The following is a 26,267-nucleotide window of genomic DNA, read 5'->3' as shown; positions in this document are numbered from 1 at the left end:
ATCTTGGAAACTTGGTAATTAGCAACAGTTTTGCCACTCAATTTGCACTACTGTAGCCTAATTCAAAGGGACGCGGTGGCTTAGTGGGTTAGGACGCTGAGCTTGTCGATCAGAAGGTCGGCAGTTTGGCAGGTCGAATCCCGAGTGCCGTGTAACAGAGTGAGCGCCTGTTACTCGTCCCAGCTTCTGCCAACCTAGCAGTTCGAAAGCACTTAAAAATGCAAGCAGAAAAATAGGGACCACTACGGTGGGAAGGTAACAGCGTTCCGTGCGCCTTTGGCGTCTAGTCATGCCAGCCACATGATCACGGAGATGTCCTCGGACAAGTGCTGGCTCTTTGGCTTTGAAACGGAGATGAGCACCGGCCCCTAGAGTCGGAAACGACTAGCATGCATGTGCGGGGGAACCTTTACCTTTACCTTTACCTTTAGCCTAATTCAATCTTTAAAAAAATAATGAGAGGAGCGAGGAACTTTTGGACAGCCTTCCATTGCTTTTCTTTAATGTAGGTGGCTTCAAACTTGGCGCTTTTATGACTTGTGGACTTCAACTCCCAGAATTCCTCAGCCAGCACGCTGGCTGAGGAATTCTGGGAGTTGAAGTCCACAAGTCATAAAAGGGCAAAGTGTGAAGACACCCTCCCCCGGGTTATCCGATATGAGCCGGAAATTCCTCATCCGGACGTAAAGCGCGCCGCTCTTCCTTATGACAATTCCGAAGTCCCCGAGTGAAGCCCAGGTAGACGGCCCCTTCGGCGTTGATTACGTCACTCGGTTCTTCTCTCCTATAGGTGTAACGCCAGTAAATAAGGGGCGGGGCCTGGGTGACGTAGAAAGTCAGCTGCCGCAGCAGCTCCTGAGAGTGACCTGACCCGGATCTGATTGGGTCTTGTTCCCTTCAGCCTGCCGGAGTCCGGTTCGAGCGGACGCTTCTCCTTCTCGCCCTCCAGCCTCGGCTTCATTACCCCGCGTTCATCATGGCGCTGAGCGATGCCGATGTTCAGAAGCAGGTACGGCGGGGCGGGGTCGGTCTGGGGAGTAGCCAGCCCTTAAGCGCTCCCCTCGGCCTGCTGCTCTCGGCAGCGGGGGACGCCAGGAACCGGTGAATGGGCACGTAAGTCAGCGCATCCGGAAGGCGCCCCGCTTCGAGTCGGCGGGGCTCGGCTGAGAGGGCGCTGAAATCCCTCCGGAGGGCCGGAGAGTCAGTTGAGGGTGCCCGTTAGTCGAGCGCAGTTGCCGCCCGGGGAGCCCCATTGATTTGTGCTTAGATTGTAAGCCGCCCTGAGTCTTCGGAGAAGGGCGGGATATAAATGGGATTAAATACATACATACTTACATACATACATACATACATACATCATACATACATACATAGCTAGCATCGTTTGGCAGCCTGAGTGCCTCGAGGTCTCTTCGGAGAAGGGCGGGATATAAATGGGATTAAAGAAAGAAAGAAAGAAAGAAAGAAAGAAAGAAAGAAAGAAAGAAAGAAAAAAGAAAGAAAGAAAGAAAGAAAGAAAGAAAGAAAGAAAGAAAGAAAGAAAGAAAGAAAGGACATCGTTTGGCAGCCTGAGTGCCTCGAGGTCTCTTTGGAGAAGGGCAGGATATAAATGGGATTAATTAATGAAAGAAAGAAAGAAAGAAAAAGAAAGAAAGAAAGAAAGAAAGAAGAAAGGGCATCGTTTGGCAGCCTGAGTGCCTCGAGGTCTCTTCGGAGAAGGGCGGGATATAAATGGGATTAATTAATTAAAGAAAGAAAAAGAAAGAGAGAGAGAGAGAGAGAGAGAGAGAAAGGGCATCGTTTGGCAGCCTGAGTGCCTCGATTGAGGAGAGAAAGAGAAATCCTCCGTGGCAAGGGTCCGTGGAGATCCTCAGTCGCCCAGGTCGTGGTTGTCCCAAAGGTGCTTTTTCAAAAGGCAGCTGGGCTTTTTTGGGTTTTTTTACTTGAAAGCTAAGGACCGGCCTTTGGAGTGCTAACGACCCAGATGTCTGCGAAGAATATGAATCTTTCTATTCTCCACCATTCAGTCAGAACCAAGAAGCTTCTAGGATGAGAAGGGAAATATTTTCAAAGAAAGGGGAAAAAAAACACCAAGAAAGTCCAGTTGCCTTTTGGAAAAAAAAAAAAACACCTTTCGGGATTTTCCGCGGCAAGCTGCAAAAGGACAACGAGCAAAGTGGTTCTATGTCTCTTGGGTTTCATTCACTGGGATTGGCTTCTGAATAAAAAGGCACAGCGTTTAATGCATCACGCATCACGTGTGTCGTGTAATTTTTGGTTATGTTTCCACAGAAGTAAATTTCACTTGTGATTCAGAAGTGATTTAAGTGTTTATTCCCAAATGTGCACAAAATTGAGAGGTGTTTTTTTAAACATTTCTGGACACTTGTAAAAATGCGTTTTATTGTATTGTCACAAAACGCATTATCTTGAAAGTGGTTGTTGACGAGGTATATTGAGAAGAAAATAATGCAATACTAGACTTTTTTGTGCCTGTCGTGCAATATCATGCTGTTTAATTCTGCAAATTAATATAGTTGAGCAATTGCTTCTCTGGTTCCCTTCAAATAACCTTGTTAATAGAGATAATGTTTCGACACACATGGAAAGTGGCTGCATTTTATTGTCATGATTGTGAATATAGAAGTTTGATGCCAAAGGGTAGTTTCCAGCATGTGACATTGAATTAATGTCCTTGGAGAGTGAATAATTGTTTTGTAAGAAATATCCCAAGAATGTCTTTTGGGCAGGGCTTGGAGAATAGATAGAATGTCAACAACTACTTGAATTCAATCCTGATTACTTTTTTTTTTAAAAAAAAATCTGGTTTTATAACCAGAATTCTCAGTGTGGAATTCTATGTGCTGTGAAGGTCTTAGTGAAGATTAAAATGAAATTTTGAGATGAGGGGAAATGGAAATAGATGTTCCTGGATTGCTTAGAATGTCTTAGATTATAAGATATAAGAAATAGATAAGGTAAAGATTGCTTCTGGTAGGGATTATACTTTAATTAAAGGGGCTTACTTGAATTCCAGTAGCAATGTATTTCACAATAAAGAGCCACCATAAAGAAAATGAATGAAAATTGATATTACATACATTTGTCATGGAATCTGCAAAGATATGTTGTCTTGATAGCACAGGGAGAACTGTACAGATTAGTTGATCTTGCAGGTAGCTTAGACCTAAACTCTGCAATGTTTTGTACACCAAAATGGGCACCTTGAACTGGGCTTGGAAAGCAACTAGCAACCTATACAGTTGTTAGTACATAAAGATGATGGGCACTTTCACCTCATGGGTTTTGGGCCAATTTTGGACTATCAATAACTCATTCTTGTGATTAAGAAGTTTCAGAGTCAACTATATATTTGTAAACCACCCAGAGGCATGCAAGTATGATGGGTGGTTTGGAAATTTGATAAATGAATATTCCTGTAATTTTATATCTGGATTTGATGCTCAGCTGTAAGATATTTTAAATCAGGGGTCCCCAACCCCTGGCCTGTGAACTGGTACCGGGCTGCGGCATACCAGCAACTGGGCCGCACAAACAAGCAAAGCCCCATCCATGGGATGCAGACAGCACACAAAGCCATGCTGTCTCCGGTCCGCGGAAAAACATTTCTCCACAGAACCAGTCCCTTTTGGGCACCTCTGTTTTAAATAACAGTTTGACTTTATATGGAGGGTAATTTATACCACTTCTATATATAATGTTTGTTTGATACATAATATGACTGAAATAAGCCTTGTCCTAACAATTTACCAAGAGAGACTTAAACTGCAAGAGGGCAAGGAAGGATTCTCATATCATGGAAAGGAAGAACTGAAAAAGCTAATGATTAATGTTCACATTCATGAGAAAACAGGAAGTGCAGCTTCCACTGAACGTTTGAGGGAAGAACAAGCTTGTGAAATTCTGGCATTGTGTTTTTAAATGGTCCCATGGAAGCATTGTTTGATACCAGTACTTATCATTACTAATGCACTGACTGGTTAAAAATTAAATAGCTGTATATGTGTCACTTCATGGCATATAGAAAACAGATGGTACAAAAGACAGCACTGTAGGAAGGAAAATATTGTTTAACATATGAATATGTCTTTAGATGCAGATAACCCTGCATATTGTTTAACTTTAACATATGAATAAACTTGAAAATTTAAGGCATAAGACAATTGCTAATTATTAAAACGTATTGAAAAAATAATGGCTTTTGCTTAATAAAGAATGCTGAGGCCATCTGCAAGAATATCACTTCTAAATTCATACTGGCAGACTATTTTTTTAATTATTATTGTAACTTCCCTGCCAGGTGGTGGAATTTTACATGATACAATACTGTATGTGTGGTTTGCTTGTCCTTTAAAGCTTACCTTGCTGACTGTAAATAATGCCCTTTAGAGTAAAACCAGCCTGAGGTGGGTCTGAGTTGGAATATTTCACTGAATTTTGCAGTGAGCCAGCTGATACTGGTAAAGCAATGTTCCCTAGTAGCCCATGAACTGGCCATACTTGGTTTACATGAGTATCTTCTTCCTTAGAATTGATGATGGTGTCTCTTTACGCTCACTGAGAGTTTTCTTAACCTGCAGATGGAAGATGCTAAACAGATCAGGCCATTTATCCATCAAATAGTTTAGTCCTTTGAAAGCAAAACATGACACATGGAAATATTTTGTACCCGTATTATCCACAAACCACGCCAGCTTGGCACTGAAATCAATGGCAATTTAAGTATACCCGATTAGGTAATGTAATCATTACTTGCTAGTAACATTTACAATAGGATAGATATTTCCTGTTCCAAAAACATGCAGGCCTGCCTATGATGTACCAAACCAATCTAATTCACCATCTTTGTGTGACTGTGAATTTACAGTTTAGTAAATGCCACCTAGGATTGTGTAGCAGAACACAGTATGAATTTTTTTTTGGTTCCTGCCTTAATTATTTTTACAAGTAACTCAAGACAACAAATATATCCACCCCAGCTTCCTCCTTTTATTGTCCCCATAACATTGTCCCCATAGTTTTATTGTCTCCTGCTTTCCGATCTGATGCCTTAACCACTAGACCAGGGGTAGGCAACCTTGGCTCTTTTATGACTCGTGGACTTCAACTCCCAGAATTCTGGGAATTGAAGTCCACGAGTCATAAAAGAGCCAAGGTTGCCTACCCCTGCACTAGACCAAACTGGCTCTCTTTAATAGCATTCATCTTTAGGGCCCTGTTGCTGGCAAGTGGAAGCAGGCTGGTAACTAGAGCAAGTATTTCCTGCTTAAGAACTTCTCATCTCTGGAAACTGATGAATCCGTTAATTTGCAAGGTTGCATTACTGTGTATAGGGTGAATTTGGTTTCCCCTGTTCTTTTCCTATAAAGTATTAAACTATCTGCCATCCGAAGTAGTAATCCTACCTCTAAAACTGTAAAGCAATATGGGGTTGGAATGCAATTTCAGTTGTTAAGCTTCTGTGAACAATCAGTACCTGTAAACTACATAGTATCCAGGTAATAACAATTTGGTTGGTGTTGGAGAGTTTTTTTCCTGATTTTATTATTTTTTAAAAATACACCGCTTGTGAACTGGGAAATTCTGTAATGTTCAGCGACTAAATGTATCTGCTAGTTTCCATGGAAAATATTATTTTTGTTCCAGATTAAACACATGATGGCTTTCATTGAGCAGGAAGCCAATGAAAAGGCAGAAGAAATAGATGCTAAGGTAAATGAAAAACATTTCAATGTTTCTTGTGTGTAAAATCCCAAATACCTAAATTCCTCAAATACCTAAAATTCAATTGTGCCCAGTCAGGTTATGATTAAAAAAAATTCATTTTATATAGCTAATACGTACTTAAAGCAATTATATTGTACTTCAAAATAAGTAAAGGATATTTGTTTTAAAAATTGCCATTCTGTTCTGACCTATGTATTACATACAGAATAACATCAAGTATTAATTCCAAACTAATATGTATGAAATTGCAATTTAATGGATTATTTTATCTTTTTTTGAAAGACAAAACTTGTTATATATCACTAATGGTAGCAATTTGAAACCAGCATTTTAAAAAAAAAGCTTTGAAGTGTGTGACTTTATATTGCTAAACAAACTTGCTGGTATGGATTTCCTGATCTATCTTAGGATATATGAATATTGTAAAATTATTATTGGGATTTAGTCTGTTAGAACTGATTTCCATTGCTAGCACACTGTATATTTTTTAATGAATATTAATTACTATTCCATTTTTTCAGAATTCTAGTCAATATTTTAGGTCAGGGGTAGGCAACCTTGGCTCTTTTATGACTCATGGACTTCAACTCCCAGAATTCCTGAGTCCATGAGTCATAAAAGAGCCGAGGTTGCCTACCCATGCTTTAGGTACTTCATATGACTAAATCCATGGGGGTTGCTTGAACTTAAATCTGTTTCCTTGTAGGCTGAAGAAGAATTTAACATTGAGAAAGGTCGACTTGTTCAGACACAAAGGTTGAAGATCATGGAGTACTATGAAAAGAAAGAAAAACAAATAGAACAGCAAAAGAAAATGTATGTAATGGAAGATGTCAAAGCTTATTTTAGACTGTGAACAACAAAAGAACTTGCCATGAGTTTAAACTGATTAGTAAAAGCATGCAAAGATTTGTTTATTGCTGCCCATTTCCAAAGTTTACTCGTTTATATGATTTTTTTTTCTTTTGCTTAAGACATTTTTTAAAATCAGTGACTGTTAGCCAGTGATGTAGAAAATTGTTGTTGTTGTTGTTAGTTTCAAAGTCGTGTCTGACCCATCGCAACCCCATGGACAACGTTCCTCCAGGCCTTCCTGTCCTCTACCATCTTCTGGAGTCCATTTAGGTTCACGCCTACTGCTTCAGTGACTCCATCCAGCCACCTCCTTCTCTGTCGTCCCCTTCTTCTCTTGCCCTCAACCTTTCCCAGCATTAGGCTCTTCTCCAGTGAGTCCTTCCTTCTCATTAGGTGGCCAAAGGATTTGAGTTTCAACTTCAGGATCTGGCCTTCTAAAGAGCAGTCAGGGTTGATCTCCTCTAGGACTGACCGGTTTGATCGCCGTGCAGTCCAAGGGACTCGCAGGAGTCTTCTCCAGCACCATAGTTCAAAGGCCTCCATTCTTTGGCACTCAGCCTTTCTTATGGTCCAGCAATGTACAGCCATACATTGCAACTGAGGTAAATTCTTTCAAGAGACTGTTTGGATATCACTTGTATAAACAGAAAGTTTTTGTTTTATGGCTGAAGTTGATAGATTACAGACCGAGACTTTCCCACAATAAAAAATTTATGAGATTTTTCACAGCAGAAACAGTAATATTTCAGCGTACGATTTCGGTTTGCAAAGTTTCTTCATCAGCAGTATCCACTGTTGATTAAAACCAGAATGTAGAACGATCTAATGGGGGAATTAAGTGGGAATTGAGACCTTTTTAAAATAGAATAAAGAAGGAAGGCTGGCAGCAAGGTTCAAGAAAGCCTATTTCTGGTCACCATATAGTACTCCCAAGAGGCCTACTAAACCCAGGCTTTGCTGCTTGAGCATTTTGGGAGTTAGTCAAATGCTTGTGAGAATGTACGATTAGTGTCTGCTGCTTCACTATCTGAGCCTCCTTGTACTCTGTTTCATTTTTTCCCCATCTGTCTTACAGTCAGATGTCCAACCTGATGAATCAGGCAAGACTGAAGGTTCTCAAAGCAAGAGATGATCTGATTGCGGTAAGTCTGGCCACCTCTTTATATAAGATTTTTTCTCTCCATTATTTGTCTGAAAAATACACTGTAGTGTTTGCCTTCCTTTGTTCTTGTAATATATCTTTCAAGAAAATATGATGTTTTATTGTGAGGGGCAGATGTGCTAGAAATGTAGGATAATGAAATGATCTCTGCATTGTTTCCTTTGTTGAAGAAGGGCAAAATACTTAATGGAGTGTCTTTTTCATCCTATTAGTCAGATAGTGACAAACGTTTCCACTGAATAAGTATTAGATGTTGCATAAACGGAAAATTAAGGTCTGGGAATATGAACTCAGATAATCTTTGTATAGGGTAGGATTCCAGTTCTCAGCTTATATGCTTATAAATTGTACTACTTCAGGTTAGGACTTTATATGCCTTATTGCTTTACCCTTAAAACAGTTCTTTGCCTATAGTAAACATTGCTTAATGCCTCTAGTCACTCAAGTGAAGACATAGTATCGTAGTTGTAATACCAGCGCTCTTCAGTACAACCCGGTTAATTGTGTGGGGACATATTAAGATGTGCAAGTTGAAGGAAAAAGGTTAAGACCACCAAATAATCCCAGACTATGCTCTACTAGAGGCATAGTAACATAGTAATAGTCACCTGCAGGCAGTATGTAGGCTTTCTCTTTTTGAGCTTTTTTGCGTTACAGACCACTACTTAGAAAAGTAGCTGTGTGCAAAAAGGCATCATCTAGCATTGAAATCATGGCATCCATGGAATTGGGTTTGTGAAATAGAAGCATAAAGGAGAAGTTAAGTCAGTCTGCTGGATAACTTACAGTGCAATTTGAGACACATCACAAATGTACAAATAGTCTTCCCTTAATAATCCTAATTGGAACCAGAATTACTGTTGCTCGGCACAGCAGTTATTAGGCAAAACGTCATGTGATCACACTACTTAGTAACGGCAGTTCCAGTAGTCCCATATGTGGTCATTAGGTGAGGACTGCACCACAGAACCATAGTCATGTGACCTATGGTGATGAGGTTCATGCTTCTTCCATCCTAAATTCCACTGGCATCCTGGTCCCTGAGCGATGTTGCATTCATAAGTATCAATTGCAATGAAATTTCTCACTTAAGGCCGGCGGGAGAATAAGATTTTTCTGACTTGATTTTTTTCCCCCTCTGTAATATAGGACTTGCTGATTGAAGCCAAGCAGAGATTGGCTAAAGTAGTGAAGGATACAGGCAGGTACCAGACCCTGCTGGATGGCTTAGTACTACAGGTAATGGGATCCTAGACATATGCCAATATCACTACATGAAACTTACACTGTTTCTGTGGAGTTGTCCAACTGGATGTTAGTTATATCTGCCTTTACTGCAATACTTTTTAGTCATTTATACTGTATTTGTAAAATTGTAAGCTACAATTTGCAGGACACTTTACTGTGTTTATATTTTAAGCTACATTGAGCTTTTATGTTCTCTTTTCTAAAGGGATTTTATCAATTACTTGAGACTAGAATGTCTGTCCGTTGCAGGAAACAGGATCTTCCCTTAGTAAAGGTAAGGATTTCATGTATATTAGACAAAACAGAAATAAAATAACATTTGACCCCCCCCCCAAAAAAATCCTTATAGCTATATCACAAAAGTTACAGAATCCCATATCCTATTGTTTCAATTTTTTTTTGAAAGAACTAAATGGAGGTGGTCCTGGGGTGATGCCCAGGCTTAATCGAAGCAGCCACACAGATTGTATTGTCCCTATGTGAGGTCCTTGGTGCTCACTGAGCTTGATTATTTTCTTGCAGATGTTTTATTACCCAACTAGGTAGCATCATCAGTGCTAGTAAGGAATGGGCTTTGCTTTCAATTTATATTGTATTTGTTCTTAGTCTCTTTGTACTTATACTTACATCCATCCACCAATTGTTGCTTATTCTGCTAATAAAAACATACTAAGAACCAGTACACAGTTCTGGTTCTCTTGATCTCTGTAGATGTAGTGCGTGCTTCTAGCTCCCACTGGGACTTCATCAAGAATGTATGTGCTTTATCTGCAATGCGAACAGCATATGAAGAACTGAATTATATAATCTTACTCTATTAGATCAGTTCTGTCTCTCCCTGGCAATGGCATTCAGAAATGTTTCTTCAGCATTAGATGCCTGTGTTGGTTTACTAGAAATATTGATGATTCTAGGCCTGCATGGAAAGATACAAAGCAGACGTTCTTTTGCTGGCCTATAATCAATGTTTATTATTCTTATATCCCAATCCTGAAAGATCAATGAATAGTTGCTATCAAACTTTGGAATTTCCATACCAAGAGAAGCCAGGCTAGGTCTTCTGTCTGTTGACAGGAATAAAGTAAGTTAGCAGTTTCTAACTGTTGGAGCTGGGAGCATGTGGAGTGTGTGCTGAATTGATGGTAGTATAGCTTTAGATAAATTAAATCAATTGTGTACTTTTAGGAACTGGAATAGAATCAAATACTTGTTTGCATATATGTATGAATCCTGTTTCAGAATGCAGTCCAGAAGAATATTCCGGTGTACAAAACGTCCACCAAAAAAGATGTTGATGTTCAAATTGATCAGGACAATTTTCTTCCAGAAAACATGTAAGAAAGATATACAGCTAGGAAAAAATAACTTGCTGGAACTATTTAATATAGTGATGATCATTGTTTTAAATAAGGCTTGCATAAGGTAAGTTAACTTGGGATTTTCTCTTATCAAACGTAGTTTAGTGGGAATTTGCAATGTCCTGTACTTGATAGCATGGATTGGACATATGCAGTGGCCTTGTTTTTTATTTAGACTGGGAAGTTCAACCAACCTTGTAGATTGATTTGTCTTTTCTGGTCTTTATAGATTGAAACAATGATATTTAGATCCTGGGCATCCTATAGTGGTTTGAAGGCTTACTTTTATGCCATTATTTCCCCTTTTATTTTGGTTTTAATTCTCTGTGTACTTCCCAGATTCACTGAGAAATGGGGAGCTTCATAAATTGTCCTACTCCTATTTATTTAGTTATTTATTTAACAAACTTCTAGCCATCATAATCAATGACAACAAATAGTGGGAGTGGTTTCATGTGCCAACTAGCATGTATTTTTCTCTTCTAGAGCTGGAGGTGTTGAAGTTTATAACAGCGATGGTAAAATTAAGGTATCTAATACTCTGGAAAGTCGCCTGGATCTCATTGCTCAGCAAGTAAGCTTAGAAATGTTTCTCTTGTATGATTGAAATGTTTTCCATTTAACTCTGTGCAATCACTCATTCAATTTTGGGTCAGCCCACAGTTTTGCTGTGGGACACCATGGGAACTTGAGTGCTAGGTCTACAACTCCATTACTACCATCAAACAACAGCCCTGGCATCAAGAAATTTACAAACCCTCCTGAGTCTTGGATTTCAACCTTTTCTCTTACGTAAGCTCTTTGCCCAAGACATAGCAATTTCTGGAAAGATTGGGAGATCTGAGGCTCGGCTCAGCTGTGATTTCTACCATAAGCATTCTTCAGTATTTAGAAGTAGATCCTATTGCCATCTTTTTATAAGTTGTATGCCTTTTAGTATACTTTTGACTGAATGACTGTTAAGCGTGTTCTAGGAATTTGCTGGGTCATCAAGGAATACTCAAAACTTTTCTTCCCCCCCCCTCCCCAACAGATGATGCCAGAGATCCGGACAGCACTTTTTGGTGCTAACAGTAACAGGAAGTTCATGGACTAAATCCCTGGAATGCTGGTGGAATTCTCTTCCATAATAGGCTGAGGGGAAATGCTGGAGTATTTCCAGTAAAACAATGTCCCTTCCCCTAAAATGTACTACTTGCTCTATTGTGTTATCTGAATATGTTTTTCAGTTAAATTATTAACTTTTGCATACTTGCTGTGCTTAGTCTGAGAGAAAGGCGGGATGAACTTTTTCCAGAGAGTAGAGGCACGGCGTCCAAAAATGAAGGCATTTGCACTCTATGATGCAGACCAATGAGAGAAATAAATTGGAGCTCTGTTGTGATTCTCCAGTATTGTTCTTTCCTTCAAAGCACACCACCAGTCTGTGCTGCTTATCTATTTTGTTCCTTTCCAAAGCTTACATTTCATGTGCCGATGACTGCAAACCCCACAACTTCACCTATCTGGTGCTTACCAGGCCGGGAAAAAAGCAAGTCATGTTAACTTGGTTAGTCCCAGAATTTTGTTCTGTATATGTGATTAAAAGTATATATACAGTATATATATATATATGTGTGTATATGTATACACTCTCTCATTGTGCTGAAGTTTATTAAAATGAAAAGCATGCAATATTGTGTTTTTTTTTTATCATTATAGCAGATGACAGAGGGTTACATCCACAGGTAGTTTATGAAAACAAATGCCTGGCAGCTATAGTTTGTTAGATATGGAAAGAGAATTGGGGAACCTGAGAAGTAATATAGAGTTCCTCGCTGAGTCAAAAATTTCACATTAACATTAGGAAACATCTGAAGATAAATGTTGATTAATTGGATGCTTTCTGGAAATTTGAAGAATAACCATATTTTACAAACTAACAAGCTCAAATTAAATGCTGAAATATTAGATAGAAAACAGGTGAGAGATGGTTATAGACCAGGGGTGTCAAACTGCTGGCCCGCGGGCCAGACACGTCATCTGGAAGCTGCGCCCATCCCATTGCCGGCAAAGGCAAACCCGTCGCGATACGTTGTGCAACGTTATGTGACGTCGCAAGTTTGACATGTCTGATATAGACTAAATACAATGTAATCCTCTTAACTCAAATTAGGATGACTGTGTTCTGCCAGAATCACTAAGAAAACAAGACCAGGTTAAATATCTTGTGCAAACCAGGTCATAATGTAAGCTGTAGGAATGGGTTTAAATTTATCAGTCTTAAATAGAGCCATAACAGGATTATCTCAGTGAATTGGGCAGGTTCATCTATCAAATAGACTGGGGCTATTTCTCAAAATTTGCTGTAATTTTTTGGACAGATTTAAGACCGATTGCTGCTCAGATAATAACTGTCACCAGTTTTCAAGCTACATCCCCTGAAGCAAAATTGAACTGAAAGTAGGATTAAGATCCTTGCCCCCGGAGGAGTAAGAAAATGAATGCTTTCCAGAAGGGGAGGATGAATTCAATTAAAGATATCCACTCATAGATAACCAGTCAGCTGCAAATAAGCTGACTTATTTTTAAATATTGGTACAGAGTTTCCAAAAGTTATTAAATGAAAATGAGAAAAGAGAAAAACAGCCTTGGTGGAGCAGTGGGCTAATGCCTCCTTAAGTAACACCAGCTGCCTGCAATTAGTGCAGGTTCGCATCCCACCAGGCTCAAGGTTGACTCAGCCTTCCATCCTTCCGAGGTAGGTAAAATGAGGGCCCAGATTGTTGGGGGCAATTAAGCTGACTTTGTAATAATGCCGCTTGGGGTGTGTGTGAAAGCCCTAATAAGCAGGCATATACATAGAATGAAGGCTACTGCTAAGCTTGTAAGCCGCCCTGAGTCTTCGGAGAAGGGCGAGATATAAATGGAATTTAAAAAAAAATAAGACCATGAATATGGTAAGACCAGGAAAAATTTGGGGTGCCTTTTTGAAAACTTTTGAAGTTGAAAGTTTGATAGCATTGAACTTAATGATACATTCTGATATTTTATACTTTAATAATAAATATCAAAAATTATCTCCCAAACCTTGTGGATATAGGATAATAATTTTCAAGTTATTCAATTAATTGAAATGGATTTAATTTTTGTCTATAGAAAATAGTTGAATTTTGTAAAGTTTGAGGTGTTACATATTAAAATTCCTTAATTTAACTTTATGAGTCTGATAAAATGACAGTTACTCCAAATCTGAAACATATTTTTGAGGGGGATCTTACATTTTTAAAATAGACTGACAGATATAGTGACAAATTTTAGTGAAGAGAACCCCAGATTTCCTTTAAAATATGTCTTTCTTATGGAGAAACAGGTTTTAATTTTTCAGGTGTTCAGCCTTATCACTGGGCTTTTATTTTGATCTACATCTCTCTTCATGGAATTTAAATCATTTTTTTTAAGTCTGCTATATGTATAAACTACAAAGTGAATATTAGTCTCCTTTCCTACCCAATCCTTTACAGAGACTGATTTGACCCTAGCTTTATCCCCCAATCAGTTGTCTCTTCTGTTTTAAAGGTTGCTTGAGGAGTAAGCTTAACTTTGATCCCAATTCTGGGATAACTCCAGTTTGAAAACTTGAAATAAGCATGTTTTTAAACATTCATAGACAAAAACAAAATGGCATTAATGCTCTGGATCATCTGATTTTTAATGTCCTTTTAAAAAAACGGCGGTGCTGCAGAAAGAATTTCTGTCTAATATTGGGGAATGACAATCTGTGCAACTAAAACTTCTACTAACTATACAATTTGGACTAGGCGCAAATAAAGGGTATAAAGTCCATGCATGCAATCATAAAAAGGCATAAAAATATAAACACTTGTTCAAGTCAAATGTGGTTCCTGGTAACCACATAAATATAAACACATAGTTTTTCTCAGCAACAATATTGAAATGTTTTCCCATTGCTTTCTTACAGGACGTTTTTCTAACTTCCAATCTAGCCGAAAGCTCCTCTCTTTGGTGGGGAGAGGGATATCATCCACAATTGGCCAGGAACTGATTAGGGGTAGCAATGATGGCCTATATCAGGGGTGTCAAACTGCCGGCCCACGGGCCGGATGCATCACATGGAAGCCGTGCCCACCCCAGCTCTGGCAAGGGAGAAAAAGCTGCAATACGTCATGTGACACGGCAAGTTTGACATCCCTGGCCTAGATGTATCCTTGGAGAAACCTAAGAAAAATACCATAGACGCAATCTTGGATTATTCTGAAAGCAGGTACTGTTGTCAGAAGCCTGTAGCGGGTTCCATTTTTTCACGGGGGGTCTAATTTTGGAGGCTGTTTGTGGAGCCCCTTTAAAAATGGAGCCCCTTTAGGCTCGCAACAATAGTGCCTGTTTGCGGAATACTGTAGCACAAGGTTGCCTCGAGACAGCTTCTACAGGAAAGCTGATCCTTGGATCATGTCAGCTGGGCTGCCTCTGCAAAAAACAGATACCTTGGTTGCTGCTGGGCCCTGGAGCTGGCTGAGGAGCAGGCCGAGTCCTGCAAGTTCCTTGGGTGGCTGAGTGAAAAGAAGGCCTTGGATTAGAAGGTCTCCCAGCCTCTGCGTGTCGGTAGCCATCTTAGGTCCCTTTAGGTGAGTGGCTGGGTTAGAAGCGGGCTAAGGCCTGCAGGGATCCCAAGCAGCAGGAGGACCTGGGCCTGCACTGGGTCTCCCCCACCCCTGAGATAGCCCCTGCTCAGCTTAACGACTCACACATTCATTTAATGGCCACATCAATGCAGATTGTGGGAGTTGTTAAGCAAGGGCATCTCACTTAGCTGTCAGCATTTGCAACTGTACTGGGCAGGCCCCACTATGGTCTTAAGTCGAAAACTATTTGTATTGTGTTGGTTATTACCTCAGTTGTTTTTACAGAAACACTAGTTTTCAAATACGCTTTCAGTCAAAGAATTCTCTATCAGGTGTAATTAATCCAATGAAGATTTACCCAGAATATGTGTATTTAGAAGCAGAACATCTCTAGTCTAGCTTGCTGAAAGTCATCTTCTGAATAGAAGAAGAAGCAATGGTGAACACTGGGATTGGTATTCCTTCTAGGCCATCTTCTTGGATGGTGGTTTATGATCCACAAAAAATGCTCACAAGAAGGTTCTGTAGGTTTTCAAGTGATTGTTTGGTATTTGTGCAAATTTAATCCAGAGTCTCCTTCAATTGCAAGATGGTGTTATTGGAAAAAGTGCATGATCCATTCTCCAATGCCAATGAAATAGACTCCTTGGGCTATGCCAAAGAGGGGAGCTATCACCAACGCACGACATCCTGCTCCTTTCATGAAAGCGGAAGGACCCTCATGAATCCAGATCTTCCTGTAGGTGAGGCACACAAAGAGATAATTTCAGTAAACATACCCTGAGTAGCAGCTGTTGCTATCGGTAACAGAAATGCATCAAAACATGAGCGCTTTTCATACTTCAAAAAAATATTTAGAAGTATTCTGGAACCCACAGTAGCACATGTGCAGCACTTCTCTTTAAAACAACTGTATCTGTGAATCTGAAAAAAGTGAATCTGAAAAAAAAGAGGCATCTTTTAAAATGAGTTAACTCGTTAAATCAGTCCTGTCTTTGTAAAGGCTCCCACGGAAGTCTGAAAAGTGCAGTGAACACATTGAAGGGATATCATTGCTTTCGCTCCTATGCATTCCAAAAGTGCCCCACCATTTTTGCAGAGACTAATTTTCATGAATTTCTATCATAGTCTTGCTTTTGCAGGCAACGCATAAAGGTAACAGTTGGGATTTGAGGCATGGAAGATGAAATATCTGTTGTTTAGGGAATGGCATTAGAGTTTTAAGTGCAGCACAGAACTATCTTTGGAAACATGCTATCCCCACCCCCAAATAAATGTAAACTCAAGTGCAAACTCAAGAACATTTGTATGAATTGTACAGTTTAAAAAAACATACCTTTATCAGTTAACTTTTGGTCAAATGGTATTGAGTGACTGCTCACACCCACTTGCAACCATTTTGTGACTGAGCAAGCAATTCCTCCCCAACAGCACATCCACAGCTTACTTGCTAAATTTCCAATGTATCCACCAATCCAGGCTAGTTGGGGTTTCCAGCCTTGGTGCGTGGGGAATATTTTTCAGTGATCAAGTGTTTAATGCTTAACTAATGGTTCACAGAAAAGGAATATTTAACTCTGTTTACCTAGCACAATCAATGATTCCATTGTAGGTATCTTCTCCCAGTCCTTTCTGCAGAGTTTGGATGCGAGTTTTTAGAACTGTAACAAACAGGTTTGTTAAATCTATGCAAAGAAATGTGATTTAAAGATTGACACGTCTTTATAGATATTGCAGAGGAATATCTTCAAGACTCAGATTTTATTATTTACCCGCTTGTTTTTTTTCCTGACAAGAAGCTGCCCAATAAAATAAAACTGGAAAAATGCTCATCTCTGATTAGAGATTTACTACAGTAGCAAGTATGTGATGTTTTCTGCCTGAAACTGCTCCAAACTGTTTTAGTTTTAGCTATACTAGCTGCTAGTTATTTGTGATAGGATGAAGATAAGCCTTTTTTACAGTAGCATCATCTAATACTCACCATCTAATGGTGTTACCGCAACTGCAGCCAGAGATCCCGCCATACAGCCAGACAGAAACGAATGAAAGAAAGATGCTCTTTCTTCAGAGGTCTTTTGTCCCAACTTGTTAAGGTTGGCAAAGAGTGGAAAATAAATGATGGAAAAAGGGACATCCCTATTGAGAGTAGAAGTAGAATATTTCAGGTAAGCCTTGGAGAGATTTCCATATTTCTCACTGAAGCGAGTTGCTAATTTTACTTCATTAGTAACTCAAGAAATTATGACTAACTTTACATTTATGAAATGTAATTTCCAAGCCACTCATATAGCAATCTTCTCATGTACGTTTTATAGACAAACTTGAAAATCAGACTTGATGCCATTTGATTTTACCAAAACTTTTGAAATACATAAACATCACCATAAAGTCCTGTAGTAATGGGCTATGCAGGACTGAGAGACTACTGAAAATTTTAATTAAGGCATTTGGGCATCTTTGCAGAAAAAAGGAAGCATAATAAACTACCCAAATATTCAATTGTGAAAAAAGGTCCAAAGCCCATGTAAAATTCTACAGTACCAGAGTACATGATCCAGTTTCATGCATAAATTTAATTCCCATTATCCAAACCAGTTCTCTAATAGCCAGTTGTAGGGACACTGACCCCAATTCTGAAGTCAATGGGAATGTTTTTAAGTGTAAAAGATAATATATACAGTAAAAAATACTGAATCCAGTACTTTTTAGATCTAAACCACGGGTGTCAAACTGCCGGCCTGCTGGCCTGATGCATCATCCAGAAGCCACGCCCACCCCATTGCCGGCAATGGCAAAACCGTCCCGATACATTGCGCAATGTCAAGTGACGTCGCGAATTTGACATGTCTGATCTAGACCGTTAGATGTTGCTACCATAGAACTTATAGAAAAGGAGATTTCTCTTTTCACCTGAGTAGGGTGGCCCCAAGCCCTTTATACAGGCCTGCTATACCCTGGGAGCGCAGCAGTTCACTTGCAATCCTAGTGGCGGAAGGTCGTTTAGGGGCCGCTTCAGTTCCAGTGGTGTAAGGCTGTCCTTGTGGCAGATGAGAAGAGGCAGCAGCTGTTTTCTCCAGCCCTAAAGCCTTCTGCTGATGAGCAGCTGAAAGACAGAAAGACTCTTTTGTGTTTGTGTGTTTATATAGTTTTTGTGTGCGTCACACACACACACACACACACACACATATATATATATATATATATATATATATATATATATATATATATATATATATATATATATATATATATATATATATAATTTATTTTATTTATTTATAAATTTAATGTAACATCCCAGGCTCTGGTTTGGCTCCGAGTTTGCGGTCTGGCTTTGTGTTCATAGCGTGTGTCAGTTTGCTTTGTGTGGGGGTCGGGAGGGGGTGCAGCAGCTGGAGATGCCGCCGTGGTTTGGCTTCTGGACCGCAGACCGCAAACTCAGATCCAAACCAGAGCCTGGGATGTTACACCACAGCCTTCTGCTCAGGACATTACATCACAGAACTCAGGAGATTACAATACTAAAGTTCGAGATGTCACAACACAGCCAACCACCCAGGATGTTGCAGCCCAGAACCCAGGATATCACTACACTAGAGCTCAGGATGTCATCACACAGCCCATCACCCAAGTCGTTACAACACAAAAGACAAATGGGCACACAGCCAACACCTCAGCCACACAGGATGTTACAAAATATTTATAGAGAGTCGGCAGCTCCGATCACGCTTTGCTTGCACAAGCACGAAGCTGAAGACACCAGCCTGAAGATGATGAGTGGGACCTCATCGAAACATCGCCAAGACACTCTCAATTTTACCCGGGAAAAGACCCGAATATGCCAAGACCTGTACCCGTGAAAATCTACAAATATATATATACACTTCATAGGTAAAAATAAGGAACTCGTAATATAAAATCTTGGTTGAGCTAAACACAATTCTTGCTGAGATCCATGCATTTCCCCAGCAATAATATAAAAGTGGTTTCTGATTTTTTAAAAATCTCCCAGTCTAATCTACAGTTAAAATAATTTCTTAGTGGTGTTTTGTTCATGTACTAAGCACTTGACTCTACTTAGCTTCCAAAGCCAAGTAAGTTCAATCAGCTGCTACCATTTCTTCAGGCAGTTGCATATTCCTACTAAGCTTCGTTATTCATTGCTCAATCCACTGGTCTATTTGTCTCAAACTATATTAATTTGTTGAAAATTTAAAGGCAGATGTTTTTCTAACAGTAGCTAAAACAAACATCATGTCTGACAATATCTCATTTAGGATCAATTAGAACAGGGGTCCCCAACCCTCAGGCCACAGCCCACTGCTGGTCGGTGAGCTCTTCAGAATCAGGCCACCTGAAGCGGGGCGAGCGAGCACGTGTATCCCTACTTGTAGGAGCAGTGGGCGAGTGCATGCTCACACGCTTGCTCACAGCTCATGCAGAACCATCCCCTCCCCCCCCACCGGTCTGCAAAGCCGGAAAGGTTGGGGAACTCTGAGTTAGACTTCACCTGCAGATGTGAAATGAGAAGCTGTGCTCCATATAAAACAGGGTGCCCTCCAGCTGTGTTGGACTCCAGTTCCCAGAATCCCTAACCAAGATGGGAAAGGTTGATGCAGAGTCTCTGTTTTTATCACATGTATCACTTATACGTGCATGTACTAAAAACAGCTGTACCTTCCTTGGAATTTCACTTCAATAATCCAGTAGAAAGAAATGAGCACTGGGAAACAGCCTTTCCCAAACTGCTGCCCTCTAGATATGTTTGACTGCAAGTCCCATCTTCCACACTAAGATGAGCCCTCATCATTGGCATCTGATTATAGCGTATAACCTTTTGATCTCTCCAGAAGTAACTCTGTAAATGTACTGCTCCGAGGAGCCTTCTGTGCATTAAAAATGGCAGAAGGCAGTGTTTGCATTTGTAATGATGAAGCTCTTTAGAGCTTGGTGAATGAGTCATTTTACCACTGGTAGGAAAATGCTTCACTCTCCCTCCTAGCTTTGGGTTTAGGTCAGATTTTACCGCCCTGCCCACAGAGGTTTGGCTACAGCAGCATCATAATGAGATGTTTTAATTTTCCTAGTTTTAAGCATAACCGAGGGATAAATGCATGCTTTACATCTCCCTCCATAGCAGCCATTTTTTCTCTCCTTGGAATTCAAAGAGCAAGTGCAAAGCAACATATATTAGAAACATGAAATGGGACCAAGGTGTCAAATGGCTGCTGTTTTTTTTCCCATTCTCTTATTTATTGCCCAGCTAGGAAAGTGACCTGGTTTTGCTCACTTTTTAATTGGTATTTTGTGGCTGGCAGATAAGAATATAAGAACTATCCTAGCAAATATGAACACTTATCTATGCAGCAAGTTGTTTTGTTACAAAGTGAAGCCAAATTGGTTTTTTTAACCTTTACAGTTTATAGCATTGAGGTGCTCACCTAGCCGCCCAGCATCCTGTAGCTGAATTTTCAACATTTCCATCGGGGTTGTGACCACCACCTGGCATGTCCCAGCTCCGCAGCCAGCCAGCATTTCCCTGGCCAAGGACAATTCTTTTCTGTTGAGAGTAGCACAAATGTACAGGGCCAGTTCAAAAGTGCAGATGGAAATGGTGCTCAGACTGGAGCAAGATTATAAGCAGAGAATAAACGTTCTTTTCCCCATACCCATCCACGGAGAGCAACTGTCGGAAGAAATCATTGGCTGCCAACTTGATCGCCTTTTCAGGAGTGACAAGAGTGAGGTTTACAGCAGCCCCTTGGAGAGAACAGAACAGGCAATAAGGAGACTTGACGATGAGTTTGCTGGCTCATCCCTACTCCAACAGGAAATGCTGATCACTCTCTTGCACACAAAGATCCACAAAAGCAATAATGTTTAAATCGTACAAGTTTCAATTATTCCTGGATCTATATACACCTGTCTTTGTATATTCCAATCTTAAATAAACATTCCACCAAGACAATAATAAACCAAATGCAACACTAAATATCACCTATTCAAAAACATTAAGTCTCTGAGTCTAACTCAACTCCTGACGTTTTCCATGTAGTTTTCTTCCCAACAATACAAAAATACCATTGTCTTGCCTTTCTGAGTTTCCAGTGTGGCCTACACTGCTAGGATTTCCTGGTAGTCTCTCATCCAAATACTAACTAAATCTAACCCTTAGGTCAGGGGTCTTCAAACTTGGCCATTTTATGACTTGTGGATTTCAACTCCCAGAATTCCTCAGCCAGGCATGCTGGCTGAGGAATTCTGGGAGTTGAAGTCCACAAGTCATAAAAGGGCCAAGTTTGAAGACTCCTGCCTCAGGTTTTGAGATCACCCAAACTTAAGTACGTAAGTGTTATCCTCTCAGGGCTTCAGGAAAAAAAATCTCTTAAAAAAACCACAAAAGTACCAATTATATAATTTTTTAAAAAGTCCCTCAGCATGTCCAGATTTTTTTCAAATTCAGTCACGAAGAATGTGTACCGTAAGAAAAGTCCATTCTTTAAATATGTGCTTAATATGTGCTTTTATGTGGATTAGCTATATTGAGTGGCTAAGTAGGGTTAAGAGCAGAAGAGAGCTTGAGCATTCCTGTTTGATGCTTGTGAGCTTTTTGAATGCAGCTGGTTTGGCACTGTGAGATACAAGATAGCCTGTTGGCCTTATCCAACAAGCTTCTCAGGACCAAACACCTCCCTTACCTTTCTGAAAATGTTGCCCAAGTTGATTTTAGAGATCATAGGAAACCTTCTCATCACTCAGGTCTCACACCTCACAATTATTCCCTTCTTTGCTGCCCCAAGGGTACTCTAAAACAGTGAAGTCTAAAGAGGACTGTTTCAGATGATGGTCCACATGCTCTAAAGACTAATGCAGGGGTCCCCAACCCCCGGGCCGTGGACCACTACCGGGCTGTGATATGCCAGCAACCGGTCCGCACAAACAATCAAAGCCCCATCCGTGGGATTCAGGCAGCACACAAAACCACGCCCCCTCCGGTCCGTGGAAAAACCTTTCTCCATGGAATCAGTCCCTGGTGCTCAAAAGGTTGGGGACCTCTGGACTAATGCATTCAAGTTTTTATGAAAGTGATGGAAGAGATTTAAAAAAGAAAGACTGTGAATGGCATACTGCCAGTTTTCAGAATATAATTTCACAACTGATAGATGGTGGCCATCCTAATGCCAGGACAATAAGCCAGAAACTTCCAAGGAGATATTGTTTGGGAAACTAACTCTTGAACTGTATAACATTTGCCTCAGAGTAAACATTAATAGAACAATGCAGCAGATATATTTATAGTATATAATATTAAAAAAATTATTTGTGGCTATCTTGAAACTATCTTTAGCTACTATACTGGAGTTGACAACCTGAAAGCTTTCAAATGTTCTTGAACTAAAGCTTGCAAAAATTCAACAGATGAGCTGGAATTGATAGGGATATTTTTTAAAAAAAAACATTCTATATGTTATTTTTAAATTCCTCTGTGCAATGTTAGTCTTTCATTTCTAATTTTCAACCTTCATATGCATTTTTTCAAATCATGTTTTACTTTAAATTGAGACATTGCAAACAACAAATGATTAAAATTTCAGAACAAAGTAAGACCCTTCCATTTCTGTAGGAATTACCTCTATAAATGCCAAAGAACCCTTCTGAGCGTATTGTCTTCACCAAACAATCCTGCCTAGAATATGAGAGGGAGAAACTATTATAAAAACTATTTCAAAGTTGCGGGTCCATATTTGTAATTATTTCTTGCACAGGCCTTGCTCCCTGTTCTTCCACGATGTTTCTCCTTAGGTCACCAAGACAGTTGAAAAGCTCAATTATATTCAGCTTTTAGTAAATATGCAGCAGGATTCTTTTTCGCTATTGATTTTATTTCTGAATGATGGTAACACTATATCATTGACTCTCAGTTAACTGAGTAATTTAATTGAATTCAGTTAATTAATGTAATTTTCCCTATCAACTCTAGCATGTTTCCCGACCTTGTGCTTTTCAGAATTGCTTGGTCTGCAACATACGTTAGAAATTTTGAGAGCTGCTGCTTTATAAGATAATATATTAAAAACATTATAGGTAAAAGAAAGAAAACAGACTTTTGAGCCATATTCAATGGCGCTGGGAGATGCATCAATAGAATATATATCAATTCCTTTCAGCTCAAAGCTTAATATTTTGTACCATCACTCACGCACATGCCTGTGTAGACAGCTCGTCCTTGCTGATTCTGGAGACGGGTTTTGGCCAAATCAATGGGGAACACACAAGTTACTCCCACAAGGCCAGCTATACCTCCATTAATTAATTTTGCTGGAAGGCTGGAAAGAAAAAGGAGATAGTTACCAACATTTGTTTGAAGAAAAAAAAAGAATGATTCAAATCCCAGGCTTCTTCTGTGGTGTCCTTGGAGGTATACCTTACAGGTTTAATGGTGGTATAGTAAAAACAGATCCTGCAACCTAGATAATAGCGTGGTTGGGAGAATGTTGGACAAAGCAATTTCAATCATTGTAGTTATTATTAATTTCTACTGTTAGGAAATGCAGAGTAGATTGCGAACCCTCTGCTCTCCTCCAGTTAAATTTTGTTCTTATGTTCAACAACTTATTTTTCTCAATCATGACAAGCATCGTATAAACAGAATCACTGACCTTTGAAAACCAAACACAAAAAGGTACTACTGACCTGATCTTCTTGCTTGTCATTTTTCTTGGGGTGGTGGTGGCTGCAGCTACTACTGACCCAGGAAATCCTTTGACATTAAGGAACACTTTCTTTGTTGTCTTTATTTAGCTGGAGACAGAAAACAATTACTCTTTCTTCATTGGATAACCAACCACACAGATCAAAAATAAAATAGATGTTCATAATTCAATCAAGTCCAGGGGATTTTTAGGGAAGTTTGTTGAATAACTTTGGTTCTTTTCTCCCTTTCTTTCCCCTAAAAAGCCAGTTTATACTAGATACTTTCCCTGTCTCCTAATGACCTTCCCTCACGCTTACATCTGAATACACCTGAGGTCTATGGAGCTGAAAAATAAGTGCTCAGTAACATTAGAACAAAATGAATTGTAGGATCTTCAGTGAGTTTACTCAAGGTAAAGTCAACTGAGCTTCTGCTCTGCAAGAGGGATGCAAACACCAAAAATTTCAAGGAGTTACAAATGAACAGAAAACTCCGATCCAGAGAATGTTGAGGGAAAAAAACATCGCAGGGAACCTCAGACCACTGTAGAACTTCTTTGTGAAGGGAAGGGAAGGGGATAAACATCCATCTTGAAAAAGGGGAGAAGGTTTGCAAATATTACTCAAGCATGGATTTTACCTACCATGGTAGTAATGTGAAAGTAAGAATTAGAACAGCTACAATATTTGTAGTTTGTGATTTTTTAAAAAAAGACTAAATCATTTTAAATTATCTGGATCTATCCTTTTCCACATTTCTAAAGTAACTGGAATTAATAACCTGGAGCACACTCCACTCTAGCCCATGCTATGTTTTGGCTAATGTGTTCTGTACCTCCAGACTTTGCATTTGTTTTACCACATTTATAGTCCAGTGTATTATTTAGGTAATTATAGTTTAAGCATGGCTGACATCTGAACTGAGATAGTGACAGTGTTAATATTTGTAAATTATGATTTAAACTATGGTCTATTCACCATAGTTGACTGAAAGACCAACTCCTGTGTAATCAAGATTTAAATATTTGTTAAAATAACTAGGCTAAATAATTTTGTGTAGGCAACATGTTTTTGTACTTTTCCCTTTTTTTTACAAATGCAAAGGTAGAAAATGTGGTTTATTAAATAAATCATAAACAGCTGGATTTACAAACATTCAGTCAAAAACCATGATTTCTAAGCCATAATGGTGGAGTTCTATAAAACAGATTAAGCTAGAATCAAGCAACCTACCATAAATGGGTGGAAAAATCTATGCAATCTGTTGCATTCTCTGAAACCAACCAGTGTGCTAAATATAGAGTTGAATAAGTCTTTTTGTTTCAGCCAGGAAATAGCATCAAAAGAAAATGATGGTATTTTTCTGCTTTCAACTGGATATAGGACAAATAAACTCACCCTGGGTATATTTATAAACTTTACTATGTTGTTCAATCATTATATAATTTTTTTCCAGCAGCCATGCAAAGTGTATAGTACAACATACACAATGAATCATGTAGCAGAAAAGATGTCACCAATAGTTTTACGATTAGTCATAATTCTTATGTAAGCATTTTTATATAAGCTTTGAAACTGCAATACTAGCACTGAAAAGGTGAATTTGCATGATGCATTATTGAAGTTTGAAACTTTCAGATCAGTTTATCTCTATGTAACGGTGCAAAAAAATACATAGCCAGGCGTCATATACATTAGTTGTGGCAAGATTTTCTTTACATATTTTGAGTGGTAATGTCAAAGCTACAAAAAGTACTAAAATATAGCTACTCAATTAAACAACATCAAAAGTACATCTGGAATATAAACTTTAAAAAATAGAAATATCATAAACCATTCCTGAGAACTTGACCTTATTTCTCAAAACCACATCCTTTTTCCTCTACTGTAAAAAAAAGTATTCAAACATCAAAAATCATAAATTAAGTATCCACTGCACTAATCAGATATAAAAACATCCTAACTTTTTGGAAGCTGTAATTATTAGCTGCTGGCCACTTATTCACATGCATTTCCTCATCTATAGAATACTTCAAAATAAAACAGTTTCAGCATTTGTTTGGTGGAATAATTACAATCATTAGTGCAAATGTGTCCATACGGTGCTTTACAGAGCACAAATGCAAGTTTTAATTTAATAATACACATCAGACACAAAACTTTAGAAACTACACGAGGCTTTGGAAATAATTATTCTTGTTAAGAGTGTTAGAAATAAATGGCTATAAACTACTTCCTTTAAACTGACTCTCCCTTTCCATATATACTAATTAGCAATCTCACTAGTTTGAGTAGATCATTCTCCTCCAAATTCATTTGCACAAAGAATGCCATGGATTTGTAGATCGCTTTTGGAATGATAAATGCTGAAATACTTTATGAATGAAATGTGTAGAAGTCAGAAAAGTTGGTAAACTTACCTTCCTTATTTTCAAGCAGTTGGGTTCCTCCCTTCCTCCTCTCTCATTTTTAAGCATCTGACTCACATCTGGAATCCTTAAAAAACAACCTCTTATGCCTGTTTTAAGGGACTGTCCACAAATTCCCAATAATATTATCACAATGTACATAGGAATT

The 26,267-nt window shown here is 39.1% G+C and overlaps 2 protein-coding genes across 5 annotated transcripts; one reads left to right on the top strand and one right to left on the bottom strand.

Moving 5' to 3' along the window:
* The first annotated feature begins 795 nt into the window (after positions 1-795).
* ATP6V1E1 (ATPase H+ transporting V1 subunit E1) lies at positions 796-12,039 on the top strand. Its single transcript, XM_083366825.1, has 9 exons — positions 796-1,009; positions 5,668-5,733; positions 6,455-6,564; positions 7,679-7,745; positions 8,915-9,004; positions 9,219-9,287; positions 10,253-10,347; positions 10,858-10,945; positions 11,405-12,039. The coding sequence occupies exons 1-9, from the start codon at positions 977-979 to the stop codon at positions 11,465-11,467; spliced, it is 681 nt and encodes a 226-aa protein (XP_083222951.1). The 5' UTR covers positions 796-976; the 3' UTR covers positions 11,468-12,039.
* On the bottom strand, positions 10,304-26,164 carry SLC25A18 (solute carrier family 25 member 18). Of its 4 annotated transcripts, XR_014492976.1 has the most exons (11): positions 26,111-26,164; positions 23,691-23,798; positions 23,201-23,323; positions 22,628-22,683; positions 20,666-20,756; positions 20,438-20,556; positions 17,907-18,099; positions 16,978-17,132; positions 16,579-16,654; positions 15,352-15,730; positions 10,304-10,364 (listed from the first exon to the last, which is right to left on the bottom strand). XR_014492976.1 is itself a non-coding variant. In XM_083366822.1 (10 exons), exons 2-10 carry the CDS (start codon positions 23,708-23,710, stop codon positions 15,589-15,591), a joined length of 975 nt encoding a protein of 324 aa, XP_083222948.1. In that variant the 5' UTR covers positions 23,711-23,798; positions 26,111-26,164; the 3' UTR covers positions 13,492-15,588. The 4 variants fall into 4 exon arrangements, 3 of the variants coding, with proteins under 3 accessions (XP_083222948.1, XP_083222950.1, XP_083222949.1); XM_083366822.1 differs by lacking the exon at positions 10,304-10,364 and having other exon boundaries at positions 13,492-15,730; XM_083366823.1 differs by lacking the exon at positions 10,304-10,364 and having other exon boundaries at positions 15,627-15,932.
* Positions 26,165-26,267: the final 103 nt, after the last annotated feature.

The sequence above is a fragment of the Vipera ursinii genome (genome assembly GCF_947247035.1).
Source record: "Vipera ursinii genome assembly, chromosome: 6".
NCBI classification, from domain to species: domain Eukaryota; kingdom Metazoa; phylum Chordata; class Lepidosauria; order Squamata; family Viperidae; genus Vipera; species Vipera ursinii.
This window is presented reverse-complemented; position numbering and strand designations above follow the sequence as displayed.

Excerpts from the sequence above, each read along its gene's own strand:
- ATP6V1E1 (XM_083366825.1), top strand. The coding sequence starts at position 977 with ATGGCGCTGAGCGATGCCGATGTTCAGAAGCAG. Across the intron at positions 5,734-6,454 it reads CAGAAGAAATAGATGCTAAG|GCTGAAGAAGAATTTAACAT; the intron begins GTAAATGAAAAA and ends GTTTCCTTGTAG. Across the intron at positions 6,565-7,678 it reads ATAGAACAGCAAAAGAAAAT|TCAGATGTCCAACCTGATGA; the intron begins GTATGTAATGGA and ends TCTGTCTTACAG.
- SLC25A18 (XM_083366822.1), bottom strand. The coding sequence starts at position 23,710 with ATGACAAGCAAGAAGATCAG. Across the intron at positions 22,684-23,200 it reads CGAGCTGTCTACACAGGCAT|GCAGGATTGTTTGGTGAAGA; the intron begins GTGCGTGAGTGA and ends CTCATATTCTAG. Across the intron at positions 20,557-20,665 it reads CAGTTGCTCTCCGTGGATGG|AAAAGAATTGTCCTTGGCCA; the intron begins GTATGGGGAAAA and ends TACTCTCAACAG.